Source organism: Vanessa atalanta, chromosome 26 (genome assembly GCF_905147765.1).
Source record: "Vanessa atalanta chromosome 26, ilVanAtal1.2, whole genome shotgun sequence".
Taxonomy (NCBI): domain Eukaryota; kingdom Metazoa; phylum Arthropoda; class Insecta; order Lepidoptera; family Nymphalidae; genus Vanessa; species Vanessa atalanta.
This window is the reverse complement of record NC_061896.1, coordinates 6800744-6821626: the sequence shown is the minus strand read 5'-3', so window position 1 is coordinate 6821626 and position 20883 is coordinate 6800744. Positions and strand designations below refer to the sequence as shown.

General features: G+C 33.8%; 2 protein-coding genes across 2 annotated transcripts in view; both read right to left on the bottom strand.

Moving 5' to 3' along the window:
* Positions 1-1017: 1017 nt before the first annotated feature.
* LOC125074012 (proton-coupled amino acid transporter-like protein pathetic) lies at positions 1018-13006 on the bottom strand. The gene is made up of 10 exons (XM_047685179.1): positions 12940-13006; positions 12839-12856; positions 11685-11800; positions 10265-10409; positions 9732-9862; positions 8590-8825; positions 7790-7990; positions 7364-7469; positions 6548-6764; positions 1018-1344 (listed from the first exon to the last, which is right to left on the bottom strand). Exons 1-10 carry the CDS (start codon positions 12952-12954, stop codon positions 1147-1149), a joined length of 1383 nt encoding a protein of 460 aa, XP_047541135.1. The 5' UTR covers positions 12955-13006; the 3' UTR covers positions 1018-1146.
* A 2345-nt stretch (positions 13007-15351) lies between these two features.
* Positions 15352-20883, bottom strand: part of LOC125074029 (limbic system-associated membrane protein-like) — a 147879-nt gene continuing 142347 nt past the window's right edge. The window contains exons 9-14 of the mRNA XM_047685207.1: positions 20496-20586; positions 19786-19924; positions 19527-19682; positions 18128-18299; positions 17709-17741; positions 15352-17113 (exon numbers count right to left, since the gene is read on the bottom strand). Coding sequence (XP_047541163.1) covers positions 17031-17113; positions 17709-17741; positions 18128-18299; positions 19527-19682; positions 19786-19924; positions 20496-20586 — 674 coding nt within the window. The 3' untranslated portion in view covers positions 15352-17030. The remainder of the gene's footprint in view (positions 17114-17708; positions 17742-18127; positions 18300-19526; positions 19683-19785; positions 19925-20495; positions 20587-20883) is intronic.

Below are 20883 nucleotides of genomic sequence, written 5' to 3'. Positions count from 1 at the left end.
TTAGGAATGGTACATTGAATTGGTTTATTAAATTTGACAGAGTCATACAGAAATTGTTATATTTTCGACCAGTTATAAGATGTTCTAAATATAGGAAAGAGATGACACATCTCCAAATAAATTACTTATCTGTGACGTACTGTGGGTATTTAAAATACTACCATGAGACCACTGTTCTTGCTTGATTCGGATAATAATATGCCTTTAATTGAATGTGTGATTTTTTGGATAGCCGAGATGGCCCAGTGGATAGAACGCATGCATCTTAACTGATGATTTCGGGTTCAAACCCAGGCAAGCACCACTGAATTTTCATGTGCTTAATTTTTGTTTATAATTCATTAGAAAAACATAGAGGAAACCTGCATGTGTCTAATTTCAACGAAATTCTGCCACATGTGTATTCTACCAACCCGCATTGGAGCGTGGTGGAATAAGGAGAGGAGGCCTTAGCCCAGCAGTGGGAAAGTACAGAATCTATTGTTTCATGATTTTTGATCTGTGTCTCAATAAAAGCGTGTCTGTTTTAATACACTGAACTAGTATTTTAATACTAACCGCTCGTTGCCCTAGTATGATTCAATATTGTATCAGGACTCTAGCGCTCAGAAGAACTTATTTCAAAAAACAATATTTTTGATATTTAGATTGATTATAGTTTAACCTTACACTCGATGTGCCGCCAACCATGAGGCATGAGATGTTCTAAATCCGTAATTACACTGTCTAGTACACCACAATTACTTGTATAACTGTTTTTTAATAAAATGAATAGCGATTATCTTGTACCAGATAGGCCTGCACAAAGCCCTGTCAGTTTTCATCTTTGCAATGTATTTTTACTAAGCAATGTGAATTTTGTAAAAATCAAGACAAATTTTCCGCCCCAAAAAACCCGACGAAGTAATTGCTTTCATACGAAAACTTATACAAAATGTTCATCATTTTTAACAAAAACATTTATTATTCATAAACAAAAAATTATAAACAAAAAAAAATATATACAAACTGAATTGTAACAACAATATTAAAAAAAATACAAGTACTACTATCAACTCGACTTACACGTTTGACCGCACTAAAGTTCTAAACTCGTTATCGTTACTGGAAAATTTTCAAAAAGCTTTTAAACGCGACGAAAAGACTTCAAAATACTTCTGCGATAAGTTCTTTAGCGTTGCTGTATGTACCGACGATGCAAAGAATAGTTCCGAATATTAATATCCCGACGAACTTCCACAGTCTCCACATCATGAAACCGAGACCTGGATCGACCCAGTCCAGGTTCAGTTCGATAAACGCTGGATATATGAAGCCCATATTTGATAGACAGAAGGATCCAAGCTGGAAAGCAAAAAAGAAGATAAGTTTCTTGGGTGTAGAACGCTGAGATGGCACAGCCGTTAATATATGCAGAGCTTCACTAAAAGATTCCAATCTGAATATATATCAACTTGGTGCTCATCTTATCAAGTAGTTGAGCTGTGCCGTGGAATAAATTCTTAAACTTCTTTATAAAAGAAAGCATTTTCTTAGCAGTTGATCATTGATGGACCTTAATTATGAACCATTGAAGTGATAACTCATCGGATGTTAAGTCAAAGTCAAAGTCAAAGTCAAAAATCTTTATTCAATATAGAAGTGTTTGCACTTGCTTATTGATTGTCAAAAATCTACCACCGGTTCGGAATTTAGCACCTCGGACCTGAGAAGAACCGGCGAAAGAAACTCAGCGGGATATATTTTTTTTTCATTTTTTTTAACCATTTTCCATGTAGGTACAATGATAAGTATATATTAGTTGTTTGAAACAGCCTGGAGGCGATCATTTCATTCCCAAGGTGTGCAGTCAACTAAAAAGTCATTAGTGTTGTAATATCCTTTAGCACACAAACGCTCTTTAACGACTCTTTTGAATTTTATAATTGAATAATTTTGAACGTTTACTGGGATCCTGTTGTAAAAACGTATACATTGCCCCAAAAAAGAGTTACTAACCCTGTGTAATCGGGTACTTGGAGTAACAAGTTTATTCTTGTTCCTAGTGTTAATAGAATGTACGTCACAATTTCTGGGAAAATCATTTATGTTTTTGCGTACATACATAACATTATCAAAAACAAATTGAGAAGCGACAGTCATTATTTTAATTTCTTTAAATTTACCTCTTAACGAATCTTTTGGGACCAGGTTATAAATTGCACGAATAGCCCTCTTCTGCAGTACAAAAATAGTATTAATGTCAGCTGCATTACCCCAGAGTAGGATGCCATACGACATTATACTATGGAAATAACTGAAGTACACAAGGCGTGCCGTATCCACATCAGTCAAAAGTCTAATTTTTTTTACCGCATAGGCTGCAGAGCTAAGTCTATTCGCCAATTTATTTATATGGGGGCCCCATTGGAGCTTAGAGTCTATTGTCATACCAAGGAACTCTGTTGATTCTAAAACATCTAATGCTTCCCCGTTTAAACGTACACTCGTTTTGACACATCTTACATTGGGAGTAGTGAATTTAATACATTTAGTCTTTTTACTATTTAACATTAAATTATTAACACTAAACCAATTTACTATTTCAGAGAGAGTATTGTTCACATCGTCATATATTGAAAGACGTCTTTTTATTTTAAAAATTAAAGAAGTATCATCAGCAAACAATACTATCTCGAGTTTATCACCTAGGAGATGTGGCAGGTCATTTATATAAACAAGGAAGAGAAATGGTCCAAGAATTGATCCTTGAGGGACCCCCACAGTAACTGGAGACCCGGGAGATCTCTTTCCATTTACATCAACCCTCTGAATGCGATTGCTCAGATACGAAATCAGAAGACTGAGTGCAGTGTCCCTAATTCCATAATGACGTAGCTTCCTGACCAAAGTTTCGTGTTGCACACAATCAAAGGCCTTAGATAAATCACAAAATATCCCTAAGGCATCCTGTGACTCCTCCCAGGCCCTGTAAATATTTTTAACGAGCTCAACACCAGCGTCAGTTGTCGAGCGACCCCTTGTAAATCCAAATTGTTTCTTGTGTAGCAACTTGTTATTGTTAAAATGTACTAGCATTTGATTTAGTAATAACTTTTCAAAGATCTTGCTAAGAGTTGGCAGTACAGAGATGGGCCTATAGTTGTTGGGGTCTGATGTACTACCTGATTTAAATATTGGTAATACTCTACTATGTTTCATGAGGTCAGGAAACACGCCACTAAGGACACATTTATTAAATATAGTGACAAGGTAGGGTGCGATTACATCAATTATTGAATTGACTACCTTGACAGAGATCCCCCACAGATCGGCCGTTTTCTTAATATCTAGTGATCTGAAGGAACTTATTACATCACTTACACTTACTGTATTAAATTTAAAGCTAATATTACATTCTTCCACATGGTTTTTTAATAATGATTCAGCAACGGTAGGAGAGGAATTTAATGAGTTAGTTGTCGAAAATGGAATGTCAGCAAAAAAATTTTCAAAAACAGTTGCAACATCCCGATCTGAGGAAAATAAATTGTTGTCAATAGATAAGCTAAAGTCGGAGATGTTATTTTTGACTCTTCCAGTTTCACAATTAATAATTTTCCATGTCATTTTAATTTTATCAGGTGCCTCAATAATTTTTTTTTTTATATGCAATGATTTAGCTGTATGACATACACGTTTGAATAGTTTAGAGTAGGCACTAACATAACTGATAAATGAAAAAGACCGGTTGTATGATCTTTCACTATAAAGTTCATACAACCTCTGCCTACTCTTGTGAATTCCGACAGTCGCCCAATCATTAAATTTAAGAAAATTCCTAGAATAGACTGTCTTGGAAGTAAATATGGCATTAAATTCTGTTTTAATTAATTTAAAAAAATTGTTATAAAGCTCATTAGAATTATCATTTAATTGTAAATATGAGAGCTTTGCCATGATATTACTTCTGAACTTCTCAATTCGATACAAATTGATTGGAACAAATGTCTGTTTTAAATCCTTAGCATTGTTATTTATTTGCGAATTAAATGAAGCCAACTGTCCACAATGATCAGAACTTAACATATTTATAATACATTTATGATTAGGTACACAGTTGGTAAATATGTTGTCAATACATGTTCCAGTGGATTCAGTGATTCTAGTTGGCTCTAAGAATAAGTTAATGAGGTTATATGAATATAATAATGATCTGAATCTAATACTTGTGCTACAGTTTTCTAATAAATTTATGTTGAAGTCACCACAAATAAAAATATATTTACTTGATCCAGATAATTTCAATAATGCACTTTCCAATATTTTCTCAAATGCTTCATATAACCCGCTAGGAGGTCTGTATACGCATACAACAATGACATGCTCAAGCTCTGCACAGGCTATTTCAATAGTCTGCTCAATAGAAAGGCTCACAACATCCTTACGTTCTTTAAATTTTAGATTTTTGTTAATAAGTATTAATGAGCCACCACGTATAGCTTTTTTTCTATTGAACATACTAGCCATCTGGTGACCACTAAAGTTAAACATAAACTGATAATTTACAAGCCAATGTTCTGTTATACATAAAATATCAATGGCATTACTGTTTATGAATAACTCAATTTCTAAATCTTTTCCTGTCATTCCTTGAATGTTTTGGTGCACCAGGTTTACAAGTTTACTATTATTATTGTTTTGATTATTTCTAATTTTAAGATTTAGGAATTTATCCAAGGTTAAATTACTATTAGGTAAATTAATATTAGTATTAATAATACTTGAGCCAGAGACTATCTCTTTTGTCTTAAAATTCAATTTAAATTACTTTTATCAGTGTTAATATAAATTAAATTGTTATTTTTATTATTTCGGTTCCGCATGTCGCATACGGCAGCGGTAGGCGAGCAATAATGATACTAAAATGTACAGTCAGAGTAAGAAAACCTTCGTCAGTTTTCAAATTCATTCCTTTATCAAGTCGTAAGCTCTTAGTACATTTTGAAACTAAAACATTAAACAGAAAACTGCACATAAAATTAAACTAACATTATATGATAACTAGGTTCAAAATAGTCTAAATTGCGATTCTATATGTCATAATCAATCGGTAAAGCAGATTATCGCGCATACTGAGCATACCAAAATAGACCTTAAGGTGACGAACCTTTTATTACCCTGACTGTACATATACAAAGTTCTAATGTTGTATACATTAAAATTTTGTGACTAAGAATAAAATAAATTTTATAATCGAAAAACGAGTTTTCATTAATGTGAAAATAACCTTTCCTTACAATATCATATTAGTATATTATGTAGTAAGTATAAGTATTAGTGTGTAAATATTTGTATGTAAGTTTATGACTGCACCGCCTACGCCGATGGTTTTAAAAATTCTCACTCAGATTGGGTTGTCTGGAAGAGATGGCTAATTAGCCATAAGTCCGCCCATTGTACAACACTCGTAATCAACATTTATTATTCGTTTTTTATTTTATTTTATCGAATATACGTATCGTGTATCTTTGTCTACGAATATACGAGGGAAAAAAAGGACGTATCCATTACATTTTTGCCTTTGAATATAACTTTAAAAGAAAAACACCAGTGAATTGCAATCGAATTCCATTTTAATGAATTTCCATTTTTTTATAATATATTTATTCTAGTGAATTACCAATATCACTAAAATGGTACCAATTAAACCGTATTTATAATGAAATCAAACATAAATTAATGTTTGTTTAATGATAATGAGAACTTCTCTTTTTTTTTCTATTATTTAATTATAGTTATAACTTATTAATAAAAACAGACGTATTTGCGGATCTAGGCAATGATCTATTTTCGTATCCGTAGCCGCAGATATACTTTTAAACGATCCGGCACATCACTCGTACTTAGCATTCTTATTTATTGACTTGCGGATGTAGCAGTTCCGTGTTGTGTCATGGAGCTGACAGTTAAGTTATCGTGTGTTAATAATTAAGTTAGACACGGGAAAATGATTAATTGGTTTAGGATATATGTTCTGGGGGTCAAATTGCTGGCTTAAGATAGTAGAATGTTCAAGATATTATATCGTCTATTCAGCAATGGGTTGAAATGCTATGATGCAAAATCATCAGTTTTGTTTGTCGTAAGTTTAGATTTAAATTATAGTGTTGTTGTTGTTGTTCATGTTCGGCTATTTTCGAGTGTATCTCGTGCTGTCTAGCCATTGTTGTATCTTATTTTTAATTTAATTTAGGTTATTTTAATGTGCCTGCATATGTTTAATCTAGGCAAATTAAGGATGACGACTTCTATTTTTTCTAGCATTCCGCCACCAGAAAGTTTAGGTTCAGCGCTTTCATAGTTAATTTAGATGGCAGAACGAGGAAAGATAACTAGAGAAATTTTTATGGACCCTGTCTATAGTTCAAAATCAGGAGATAGCTTTAGTAATAATATTATTTTATGGAATTTCAAATCCTATTCTTTAAAGGTAAGGGAATCTATTTCTAATCGAACTCTTTTTTAAATAAGGAATTCTTGTAAATATCTTAAGTTTAACTCTCACCAATCCAATAAACTTAGTCACGGCTGGAAATATGACAGCGATCACCGTGATGATGAACACAAATAATCCTCTGTACACTCGCTCCCAAAACCAGTACTTCGACGGGTCATACTTCTGTTTGATGTAATACCAGACTAGTTCAAATGGAACCCAGAAGTTAAGTGCGAACGTTACATAAATCATTAATGCCATCATAACTTTTAGAGCTATTGGGAATCTGTGAATAATTAAAAAAATAGTTTTAATCTTTTCCTACAGCTACAAGTTCACCACATTATACCAGCATACAGCATTGTCTGCGTAGGTACAACCCACCATATTCTACCCAAAAGAGTTTGAGAGCCGGTGTAACTACAGGCACGAGGAACATAATCTTTGATTTCGTTTTTTTTTTTTTATTAATTTGATATAGGAGAAGTAAATAGACTAACATTAAATGTAAGCAATTAGCCACCTGATGGTAAGATTAACGATCACATAAATCGCCAATGTACCACCAACCTTGAGAACTGAGAGCTTGTCAATTATGCCTTTAGTTATATTGTTATTATTAATCTAATATTGATTATGGACTAAAACACGTGAATCTCAAGGGCTGAATTGAAGAACCGCTGAATTTTCACGTGTTCAATTAGTCTTCATAATTAAACTGCCGCTCACTGTTATAGGAAAATATCGTCAGGAAAACTGTTACACGTGTATCCATCTACACGATTGGGAGCAGCGTTCTTGGCAATTACTCAAACTTTCTCTTTTAGAGATGTCTTGACCGAGTAAAAAGTTTACAGGTTGTTAATGAAAAAAAAAACAACTTACGGCTCTAAAGGAAAGTTCAGGGTGACTGGGGACTTCGATTTCTCACCAAAACCCCAGTAACCAAAGAAGCCAACGGTTAGTACAATACTAATCACAATGGACATCCCTATAAAAGATATCATCACTTATCAATAAACTACTACACCAATATTCATAAAACTTATAATAGGAAATACAGCGTGTTTCTAAACTGCGACGAGCCCTTTAAGCCGCTGTAAATTTCATGTTCAAAAATAATTTTAATCTTGAATCTAATAACTGAAGATCGCGGGTTAAAAATCTAATATATAAGTGTGTACGTCTCTTGGTTGGCGCTGATGGCATTTGTATATACCGTTTATAAAGTAGAGCATTAGCCCAACAGTGGGACATTTGTTGACTTTATATTTACCAACGAAATATCTATCCAAACTTTTTGCTACAAACCTCCAGCTAATACAATGGGGATTTTCTTAGGCTCTTCCATGGAATTTTCAATCGCTAAAGTGACACCGACGCCTTCCATACTAAACACACAAACTCCTACAAACTCGAATAGACCGGCGACCGTTTTGAAAATTGGAAATTCTAAAGGCGTCATTTCAGCTGATTTCACAGCGTAGTACACTGTTGCTCCTGCTACTGTTACTAAAATATAAATCAAAAGAGTTTTTATTCTAAATATTCTTTTACAGAAAACAAAATTCAGAACGCATGTTCTTTTTCTAAAAACATAAAATTATTAATAAGATATAAAATGTAAAGGTATTATTTATAATGCCAATGAGATATCAGTCTTAGATTATCTGTATTATTGGCTCATCAGTCATGACATCGATCATGTAAATGGCAATGCCGTTAGTGAATATCTATACTAAATAATATCAATACTAATATTATCTTTACTAAATAATATCTATAATATTTTCTATACTAATATTATAAATAAATAAATAAATGCGAAAGTAACTGTCTGTCTGTTACTCTTTTACGGCCAAATCACAGAACCGAATTCGACGAAATTTGGTATGAAGCAAGATTTTTTCAGGCCTTACATTTGACGACTGATTCCTATAACGGAAGCGAAGCCGTCGGCAGCAACTTGTATTATTATGTGTCATAATATCGACCTTATTTTAATGATAGTTTATTTTATTTCCTTAACCTGACACTTCTAAAGCTACAATCGTTGTCTGAATTTAAATTCACTGCAATCAAAATATTCGACGTAACAAAAATCATCTTACCAATGAAAAAATCAGCCACGATTGAGAACGGCGCCAGATATTTGAGAGTGGTTATCATACATATAAGAACGCATGGGATTAACAGCATCGCGACATACGCCCTCAATGGTGGATTGCCCCCTGTGGAGATGTCATCGGTCCCCTCGACCAGCTGCTTGATGGTTCGGGAGATCATAATCTGATACACGCAGCAGGAACCGAACAGATCCACACATATTGTGAAGTCTACAGCGTACCTGGATTTTGTAAAATTCTCATTGGTAAAATCTAGATAAGATTTTTTAAATTTACGTTCAAAGTCGTATTCCTCAATTTTTCCTTGTAACAGGTAGACCGAAAACGGAAAAATAGGACACCCTATAGTAAGTGGTCACCACCGCCCATAGAAATTAGCGTTGCATGAAATATTAACCATTCCCTACATCGCCAATGTTCCACCAACCTTGGAAGGTAAGATTTTATGCCCGTTGGGAATGCAATTGCATTTTTGTTTGATTACAGCAATAAGTATTGTTGTTTAGCGGTAGAATATCTGATGAGCGAGTGGTACCTACCCAGACAGGAGTAAATCCCTACAACCAAGTGAATAAAGTCAATTCGGACATAATTGTATTACAGTAATGGATCTATTGTTTTTCTTCATTTTTATACGCAATCCGACCGGTGTTTTAAAAACACTGGAAGAAAAAAGATATCGTGGATTTGAACGCCTAGTTATTCTTTTCATTACTGACGTTTATTGCTTTAGTTACATTAGTTTAGTAGTAGTTAAGTGCTCTATATCTATATTGGTGTCCCGTACACAAAAACCCCCATTCTTTACACCCCTACGAGATAGGCTTTCGGGATGGCTACGGTTACCATTAAAAATACTTTTATTCATTCATAACGTACTCGTGCATATTATAAAAAATGTCTTAAAAAAATAAATTACCACCTACATCAGAGTTTTGCATTAGTAAGACACTTCCTTATTCCAAGTAGCAAGTAGCAAATTGAATTTCAACTTCAACTCAACCACTCTTTACAAGCTTAACTTTGTGATTGAACCGACGACGTCAGAATATACATCCCTTCGAATTAGCAGTTCCTGCGTGAGATTACTGAGGAATTTATGACTTGGTTTTTCGAATAGCACCTACCTAAAACATTTGCTGTATTTTCTGAGATTCACGAAGGGACCAGTCTCCAAAGCCGCCTGAGCCAAGTCCGGATAGGACATAGCGGGCACTTGCACCCGACCGTAGATCTTTTGAGCTGACCTCGCGAGAATCTGGAATTAATATTAAAGATTTTACTGATTTTTATTACGACAAATAATATTAAGAACCCTACCTTTAATGTATCGTAACTCACCGTAATCACATGCGAAAGTGACCACTCACCATCCAATCGCTTATCACCATGTCACAAATACCACATGTGTACGTTGTTATAAATATAAAATGTGAATTATGACGATGCATGTGTATATAAAATCTATTTAGCAATATTTTTGTTCGATAATTTTGCTATTAAATTCTGTAAGGCTAATAATTATGATTTAAACAGTTCAACATCAGAGACAATTTAGATAGCTAATTTATTACAATTCATGTTTTCCTTTGGTATAATTGGATAAGTTAAACCAAGCCCTTCGGCTTCAAGTTCAGTTAATGAAACCACGTCAACTCACAAGCATGCAATAGCTGACGAAGACTCCCAGCACCACAGTGAGTACGACAGACGTCCATAGCCCACATTGTTTATAAGATTCGTGTATCGCGACGACACCACCGCCCAGGCAACTCTTGACGAGATGGCCGATCGATTCAATTACGCTGAAACCATGAATAATATTATACTCGTTTGTTTAAAAACAGTAGTTGCAAAGAGCAAGCTGTCAAAGTCGATACGTCATTCTCTATTTCTAATTCGACAGAATGTCCCCCGCCCCCCTACAACTACGTTGAACCGCGATCTCATAGAAGACAACCTTAGGATGGATCTCATTCAGAGTTTGTGAAAGCTCAAATTCCAAGGTTAAGTCCCCACTCCCGGTGACGTTGTAAAGAGCATTGGGGTCAACAGAATTTACGCAATCAGTAAAAGGACGATTGGGACATTTGATTAGCGGCTGTTTGATCGGTGCTCATGATGTACCAGTTCTGGTATTCATTTTGAATTATTACGTTATTAATTATTTTGTATTAATAAGTTATTATTCTAAATTAAAATAAAGTTTATAATTATTACAATATCTTATTAAATCAATGTCGGATAACGACCCTATAAATTCATACGACAAGAGAGATCGATACAGCAAAATACCTGTGAGAATATGATGCATGTCTGACAGTCTACAGATATAAACGCGTATGAGAGAGATATGATAATTATGAATTCAGCTAGTACTACACTAAACTTAGAAAAGCCGATTGAAGGGATACTGAACCAAAGAGAATGAATTGAAAGAAAAATTTAATAGCTCGATTTTCAATGGCCCAATGTGACGCTTCTTGGGACCAGCAGTCTTAAAGAATCTACGCACCAATCCCGGACAAATATTCAATTAAAACTATACAGTCCGAGGGACCGCAACTATAAAATACATTACCAAAGGAAACCTCTGATAAAAAATAGATTTATAAAATCCATTAAAAAAAAACAATCTTGTAAAGATCACTTTGATTACTTACCTTATATCATCCTATAAGTCACTAGAAATTAATATTGTAATTCCTAACAAATATTTATGTCATGTAAGTGTTCTTTTTTTTTTTAAGAACAATCTCTTAAACCACAAATGTTAGTAAAAGCGCTGCATGCTGTGAGTACACTTTTTTCTACGAATAGATAGGCAAAATCATTCCTTACATCTCCAATGCGCCACCAAACTTATGAACTAACTTATTATGTACCTTGTGCCCCTAGTTACACTGGGGCACTCGCCCTTGCACATCAGAAACATTCTGGGTACTGCTGTTAGGCAGTAGAATATCTGATGAGTGGATGGTACCTACCCAGACGGGGTTGCACAAAGCCACCAACTATCGTATTTAGTTATTCGTTGTATAAAAATATTTAATTTAAAAAATAAATGTAAGTTGATATACTTAGTTCTCTTGCCAGGGGGTCGAGCGCTCAGGAAATCGTAAGCCTTGGCAGCATCACCGGTCGCTTTTAGTTCGAATTTATGGTGACCACGTCGAAAATTCCTTCCGTCATTGGTCTTTAATAAAATACAATTTAATATAATAAAATAATAAAGTGAGGTAATACGAACAGGAAGTAAATTGTGATGAGGTCAGATACGCGTCGCGTTAATACTCGTTGACTTCCAGGCAGGATATATTACATACATAATTAAATTACATATACATAAATAATTGTATTTAACTAACACGACTGTTTTAAATGTTGAAAAAGAGTAACTAATGAGTTTCTCGTCGGTTCTTCTCGGTAGAATCTACATTCGGAACCTGTGGTAGCTTCACTTAATATAGTTTGTTAAATGACGATTCAAAAGTGCTTCTAATAACGTACTTCAATAAAGAAATAATGAAGTTTTATAAATCTTATGTACGTATAAATATGAACGCGTTTAAAGTTATACTTCTTCGTAGTACGAGTTTGATAGTTAATCATAAAGAAGAAATCTTCCATGCATTTAAGTATAAGTTTAAATCTGTCGAATCTACGTAGTCATCATTTGACGTAATGTCCGTTTTCCGCTAAATTATACTCTCAACGCACTTGAGAAGTTTAAATTCGTAATATGCGTGGTGATGTTCCTACTCCATGTCTTCAACGTATACATTAGAAGTAATAAGAAGGGGTAAAATGTAGAGGGGTAAAGAGGTAAAGTATTTGTTTTTAAGGAGAAAGCTCTAGAACAAACGATCGTATTGAAAGAAAAAGTACTGGTAAACTGGTTACATTATTCCTTAATGCTACAGGGCATAAATTATATTTAAGAATATCACATGATTTTATTTATTTAAAAAAAAAATACCGAAATAAGTAAATAAGATTTTTTTTTTACAATTTTTTTTTTTAACATTTTTGGTAGAAAATTAAATATTTTAGAAATTTTTTAAAATAGTCCGCGGGATTGACTTTGCATCAATGCCGTCGAATCTTTGAAATGATTTGCTATAATTTTTTTTGTTGATTGAATTTGATTTCATTAAATAATTTGACTTACAAATTTTTTATTACTGACAATTTTCAAAATTATTGAATTTACGTTAAAAAGATAAGACCTTACCTCGCTTAGGCGTCCATCCTAAAAGAAAAAAAAAATCGTGAAATTTTAATAAATAAATGTAAATTCAATATACATAAATATTTAATTAAAATTATACTAACGGGCGTCCGAACCATTATATTTTACATAACCAATGTATATATTGAATGCACACAAATTTTATTAACAGTGATTGGAAAAACGCAAATGGTTAATGAGATTTAGTTTGACACAATCGTGACATTAATTTTAACGTAAAGAAGAAATAAAGGATCATTTTTGAAAGAAGAAAAGCGTGGAGTTTTTATTAAAATTATATATATATATATATATATATATATATATTTTTTTTTTTTTTCTTAAATAATAAACTGTGTTTTTTTATAAATAAATTAGAGTGAGCCCTCATGAAAGTAATTAAAAGATGTAAAGCATAATGATTCCGTAGTCAAACCCAGGTACCAATAAATGTTTATCTCGTGCTCGGCGGTGAAGTTAAATATCGTGAAACCTGCATGTGGTTGGTCAAAATCTACTATGCCATATATTGTGTATTGCTAATTTCGAGGTGAAGAGTGAAACACAGCGTCTCGTGAAAAACATTTTATTAGAACTGACGGTTTATTGACATCTGTCATAAAATAGACATATCCTATACCATATTGCAGCCATAGACCAGCATGGTGCAGTAGCCGCCACGTGGTTCCTTAAGCGGTTAAATCGAGATTTCCTCGAAGCCAGTGTCGCGACCTGGCCAGAAAACGCTGAGGAAGTATCGTACGATCCAGACGTCGTCCGGCTCATGATGACGGATTCTCATAGATCTACCGATGAGAGTGATAGAGTGGCTCTTCCCGGTAATTGTCGGCATGTACCGTAGAGCTGGGGATGACTGAGCAGGAGCTGAACCGTGTGATAGATTGCATGCGGGCTCGTAACACGGCACCTGGCCCCGTTGGGATTCCGGGGCGTTGGTTTTAGCTTGGGTTTCATTGGGGAACAGGCTTAGGTGGCTTTTCAACGTCTGCCTCTGGTGCGATCATCGTTGGCTACTTGCATGACAGGTATGCTTGGTGGTTAATCTGCCGTGGAACCTTACGTACGACGCAGTCCTGCGCCTCACTCTCCCTGAAGGTGTTATTGAGGTTTGTTATACGGATGATACGTTGGTGCTAGGCATCAGGGAAGAGTTTAGAGAGAATCAAAAACGCGAAAGTATAAGCAGCCCTGCGTCCTCTGTCAGAACGGTGAAAGTGTGACCCCTCCAAGTGCGCTGGAGATGTTGAAGACGCAGAGAGGCAGATCACGGTCCGCAAGGTTTAACAACCATGTGTCTTAGATTCAAAAAGTCCGTTCGTTTCTTCTGATGAAACCTCATTTATCGTCCTCCAAAGGGAGACTCAGCACCGCAGCATACGCGGCTAGAAAATTTAGACAACTGTCTGATGATGATACTTCTCGATTAGTATACTTTGTTTTCTTTCATAGTATTATGTCTTACGGTATTTTGCTTTGGCGTAACTCTATAGATATTGTAACTGTTTTGATACTACAAAAAAATACAGTTCATTTGAATTACGCAAATACGATCATGTCTCTGAATGTCGTAAAAAACTCAAGTGGCTCCCTATTCGCTTTCGCAGGAGTACTCACACTTTGTCTCATGTATATTCCATTATTTTGAATTAAGCGCCTTCCTTCTATCTCAAACAGCGATTCCAGCTCCTAAGGGAGACTCATAAGCGGACTCTCCGTTTGCATGGAAGTGTATGACTCTCCATTCCCGCCCACTCTTTTTCTTGCCGTCTAAATCCTTTACTGTACATAAAGTACTGACTTTAAATACTGACTTTGGCATACATATCTCAATCATAAACCGTTTTTTTAAATATGATTAACGGATTATTTATCGCTTTAATATTACTAAGATATCGTTGTCATTGCTTTTTATTATTTGTTAATAACTCAGGTTATTGTAATATGTATGTCGCAGGCAACTAGCTTAATTAGGCATCCAATGAAACGCCTAGCAACTTAACTAAGCGGCGCTGTTCAATCAGCGCCCTGAGTGACACTCAGCCAATCCATTTCCGTTTATAGTATAGTACGCGCCTTGTAGTACCTATCCTAATGTCTAAGACGTTAATTAAAAGCCTAATTTAACCAGTTGGCTGCGTGTTAATTATATGGCTTTATGCGTATGTATTGTACTTAAATAGGTTTACACATATTAGACGTAGCTATTTATTTATGGATTTTTTTATTTATATTTATAGTTATATGTTTATTGTGTTCCACTTTATTTTACAGCCATTTATATGCTCAAAGTTTGCTTGGAAGAGATCATTGCTGCAGGTCGCCGGTTTTAATTACAAATTTTAAATTTAATTTTAAGCTTGCACCAAGGAATAACAAATTAAAAAAAAAACACACGCTTGTACATTATCTGCCCAGTTGGTCTGTCAAAATTGTTCGAAGGACAACATCGTATCTAAGGGTGTTCAATGAGTTTTATCGGATGAAATAAAACAATGTTTCTTGTATATAATTATTTACAAACATTAATCGTTTATTTAAGATCAAAAATATCACCTTCCGTTTTTTCTAATAGAAGGCACAAATAGCTAGTTGTGTACAACATGTACAACGGTGTGAATATAATTAGTACAGTTACATAATCACAAATTATTTGCATTACAATTAACATAACCGGAATATTTTTTTTTTTATGTTACGTAAGAACAAAGGTATTAAATATAGGGCTTTCGGATTATGGCAATTATAAAAAAAAATGTTATTAATTTTGCAATATAAGTATAAATTGTAATTTTTAAATCGGATTTTATAATATTTCAATGGTTCATCAATCATTACGTAAATATTATTACAATAGCGATATTAAAAAGCAATAAACTTAAAAAATTACCGTTGCTTTATGAATGAATACAAGAATGTATCACTTTTTGTTGAAAAAACCACTAAGTCATGTTAATTCTTGTTTCTCTATACAGTTAATTGTACTTTTATATTATATAATTAATGTAATCTCTTCTACATAAGATATTATAATGTAAAAACCTATGTTTATATAAAAGCGCCACATTATTAATTATATCTTAAACAAAATATTCACTTATTCATTTAAAAAGCGATTTTAATATTATAGACTAGCTGGTAAGTCATTGAACTGTCAGAAATCTTTCATTTAAATGTCAACGTCAACCATTTTTTTTTAACTGTTCTAAAACTTTTATTTTGACAGATGTCAAAGTAAAATTACTTTGAAACTTGAAAAGTTTTCTTTTTTTTTAAGATTTTTAATAGCGCAATGTCTTTTCATTAAAATACAGTGAACTGGAAGATTACAATTACATTAATAAGGTAGAGCACCTTCTGGAACTATTGTATATTAGGCACATTATTTATAACTACATATAACTGGTATTAGTTTAAACAACTATTATATTTAAAAATGGCAGCTGTTAAAATTTTTCGTTTCTTTTTAGGCTGAATATTTTTTATCTGAGGCCGAGTGAACATTAAAAAAAAAGCAATTCATTACGATTTAAATAAAACTGTAACACTTAATGTGATTAACTTAAATACACTTTGGTAATAATTACCTATATTTTTAATACATTAAAACTAAAATTATTTATTTGTGAGAAAGTTTACATTAAAATAAAAAGGACATACAATTTTAATTAACGAAACTTACCAATCGAATGAATCATTAATTTAATTAAAACATAATTGTATAATATTTACAATAAAATAATTAAATACAATGATATTTAGATAATTTTAATTACATAATTTATTTATTTATATTGAACGTAATAAAAATCAGAACATCGCGGTTTTTTAAGTAACTTGGCTTTTGTTATAAACGTCTTTTAAAAGTTACTTTTCATATCGAATATTTTGTACTTCGTTTTTTGCATATACTATATCGAAACAAAAGCATATAATTTTAATTAATATTAACGTCAAAAAGCCTCTAAAATGAGTATACGTTAAAAGTTAAAATGCATATGTCGACGATTTTCTTTTCTTTTTTTTTTTGTTTCGATAAAATTTATAATCACCAACATTTATACGAAAAGCGGTGTTCGAACATCGACAGATTTGATGAACAATAATCAAAACAGCGAATGTATATACTTGTCTTATACTTGATACTAGTAATAAATAATTAAGCTATTTCATCACTTTACATTCGCACGAGGAGATACATGATCGACGCGGCGAGGACGAGAGATGAGGACGTGATGGAATGCGCGCTGTCTCGGTACACTGGAATAAATATAGATTGATCTTCAAATTTTGCATATACTATATTAGACATATTATATATTTAATTTGACAACATCACATACATTACTGTGATCCCAATGTAAGTAGCTAAAGCACTTGTGTTATGGAAATCAGAAGTAACGACGGTACCACAAACACCCGGACCCAAGACAACATAGAAAACTAATGAACATTTTCTACATCGACTCGGCCGGGAATCGAACCCGGGACCTCGGACTGGCGTACCCATGAAAACCGGTGTACACACTACTCGACCACGGAGTTCGTCAATCGTATTTTATGGTATCGTACAAAACAATGTGTCATCTTCCACGGTCTAATATGTATCTTTTGTCTGTGATTCCACTGGCTCACTAATCTGTATTTTACGCTTGGTGATAGAGTAAAAACTTTATTTTTGTGAACTCAAACTATATTATTTTAATAAAATAACCATTTGATTATTATTTTTTGAATGGCATAGCTTGGCTGGCGAGGATATGGGCCACCTGATAAGTAAGTGGCCTGATGAGTGGGTGGTTACTACCCGAAAACATTGTGTTAAATAAATTTACTATTTAAAAACTATGCTTACCTGAAGCGTGTTGAATATACTCCGGCTGAGCTTCTATAAAGAAGAAAGCAAAAACGAAAAATGTTAAAAAAAGTAAATAACACAAAAAAATAAAACAAAAAGGCTAAAGGGAGAGGAGGTCTCTTTGAGGAGAAGGTTTGGAGCATATTCCACCACGCTGCTACAATGTGGGTTGGTGGAATACACATGTTGCAGAATTTCGTTGAAATCAGACACATGCAGGTTTCCTCACGATGTTTTCCTTCACCGCAGAGCACGAGATGAATTATAAGCACATGAAAATTCAGTGGTGCCTGCCTGGGTTTGAACCCGAAATCATCGGTTAAGATGCACGCGTTCTAACCACTGGGTCATCTCGGCGCGAAAAAGAAAAAAAATTCAAAATAATAAAAGTTTAACTACACAACTATATAATATACCTATTTCAACTAAAGCGCTGTCCGTGTGTACGCTCCAGCTTTTTTCGTTCTTGACTTTGACCGTTGCTTCGTACGTTCCGCTCTGTAGTTGGTCGTCGAGTGTATACACGACATCATATTCATGGTTCCTTCCTTGCGGTACTGGCACACTCAGTGTTCTCCAATCACCCTCCTATAAATCCATAAATGATTAATATCAATATCTAAATTTCATTAAAAAATTAAATAATGATTTTATATTTTGTTTAAAATCACTAAAGATTTTTGAGTATGAACTATTAAACAAAATCAATATAAATAAATAAATATTGGACAACATCACATACATTACTCTGATCCCAATGTAAGTAGTTAAAGCACTTGTGTTATGGAAAATCAGAAGTAACGACGGTACCACAAACACCCAGACCCAAGACAACATAGAAAATTAATGAACTTTTTCTACATCGATACGGCCGGGAATCGAACCCAGGACCTCGGAGTGGCGTACCCATGAAAACCGGTGTACACACTACTCGACCACGGAGGTCGTCAAATATTATTAACAAAAGTTCAACGAATCAATTAAGGTCACAAGGAACAAGGAATTACTAAATTTCCTATTTACCAGTTAGGCTTAAAGCTTGTTCTATGATGAGGCTGACAATAACCCAAAGGGCAGGATTGACGCTATTGACACTATTTACAACGATAAAGTATTTAAGAAAATAATACTCGTGTTATATTTCTAGCATCCATGTTACATTTGAAGTCATCAACTATATTCCAATTGGAGGTATTTACGGATAGCGTGACTAAATCATTTATTAAAATATCAGCGTATAAATTGCACTATTGTCATGTAACAGACAATCAGGGGCAATCGGTGTCGTATTCATTGATGCGTGTTACATAAGAGGTAAGTTTAAAGCATCTTATATATTAATAGCGTAAGAAGATTTTTGTCCCAGTGATTATGGGACGGTAGACGCAAATAAAAAATCAGTTATGGTCTCATTTTGAAGAGCTCCAGTCGTAGATGTGCAGAAAAATAAAGATGATTCTTGATTCTTGATTGTTATTTACGATATCGTTACAAAGTTTTAATTTTGGAAAACGGATAATAGTTATTGGCCCGTTAAAAAGTACTACGGCTGTATAAAAAAATATGATAAACATAAACAAAATTAAAGAAAATATCGAAAAACTCCAATTTTAACGGAAGTAATCTGTACTAATCGACATTAAAAAATCATTTAAATAATGTTTCATAATTTTGTTTCACAGTGTAGACGAGCGATTTGTACTTGACATCGAAATGAAATTAAAAAAAAAAAATCTTTTGAGTAAAAGCGAAAATTCGCGGGCGACCCACTAGGTAGTTACTAACAAAATATGTAATTTATAAAAGTATATTTACCCCAGACATATCTTTGAGTTGAATCTCAATCTGTTCGACAGGCTGGTGTGAGTGAATGGTCCAAGATAGCCTCGGTCCCTCAACTTTAAGTTGTTCAACTACCGGACTTTGGACCAGGTCGATAGATCTATTGTGTGAACCGAATTCATTTTCAGCCTGAAAAAAATTCAATATAGATTAGCTATTGTAATTATTAAAATATATTCAATTATGTTTAATGATTCATTAACAAATCAAATAAGTTATAAACGAAACTTACCTCACAAGTGAACGTACCGAAGTCCTGGTCGTCATCCGGGGTAACGGTGAGGTTGGAGTGTTGGCCCCTTGTGCTGATACTGAACTCGGTTGAGGACTCCTTGATGTGTTGACCGTCCTTGTACCAACGGATGTGGGAACTAGAGACGATACAGATGAAGACGTTTATAATAAATTTATGACATTTTATCACATATTTTCAAGGTGATAAAGTAAAGATAAATGTTCCATAACTAAACAACAATATCACTTAAGGAGAAGATTTGATGCCAATTCCACACCACACCTCTACTCCAGTCCAAGTTGCTGGATCATATGGCAGTTATCACGATGTTATCATTTATCGGCGAGCAAGAGATGATTATTAGCATTAGTCGAGTAAGACGTCACGCATTCAATTATTTTTTAATTTTGATATATGGTTAAATGTAGAATGGTATCGATGTCACCGCCTAACTGTGACATCAATACTATCGCGCACGAAGAAATTTGACAACTTTGTCGCACCGCCAAAAAATGGAACTCTCCAACAGCACACGTGTTAGCCTCCTCTTATAACCTGGGTGCCTTCAAACGAGGCGTGAAGAAGCATCTCGTGGGTAGCATGACGAAGACGACTAGTGCAATTCATTCTCGCTGACTGTATTGGCCGTCTTCGCGTTTGTGAGTGGAGTCACATGCCTAACCGAATAGTTTAAAAAAAGTACTTACGTAGGCTCATCGTGCACAGCGCATTGCAAAACAGCTTCGACATTGATGGCGGAATTCACAACAGTCTTATGGACATGAACGCGGGGTTTGCCTGAAAAGGATTTTGTTACAATTATTTATTGAATTAAAAATATATATATTTATTACTATTAATAAATACAAATCTAATAAATCATTAAATTTCAATAAAAATTAATAAATTAAAAACTCTCAAACGGATTTAATTTATAGAATTACTATATCGATATAGTAAAGTAAAAAAAAATAGTAAAAAATATATTTTATATATTGCCAATAAAATATACGTTTTGACAGTTTGCATAAATTTGACAATTAAAAAAAAATTTACAAATATATTCTTCAGTTCGTTCATTATCACAGATTGTAT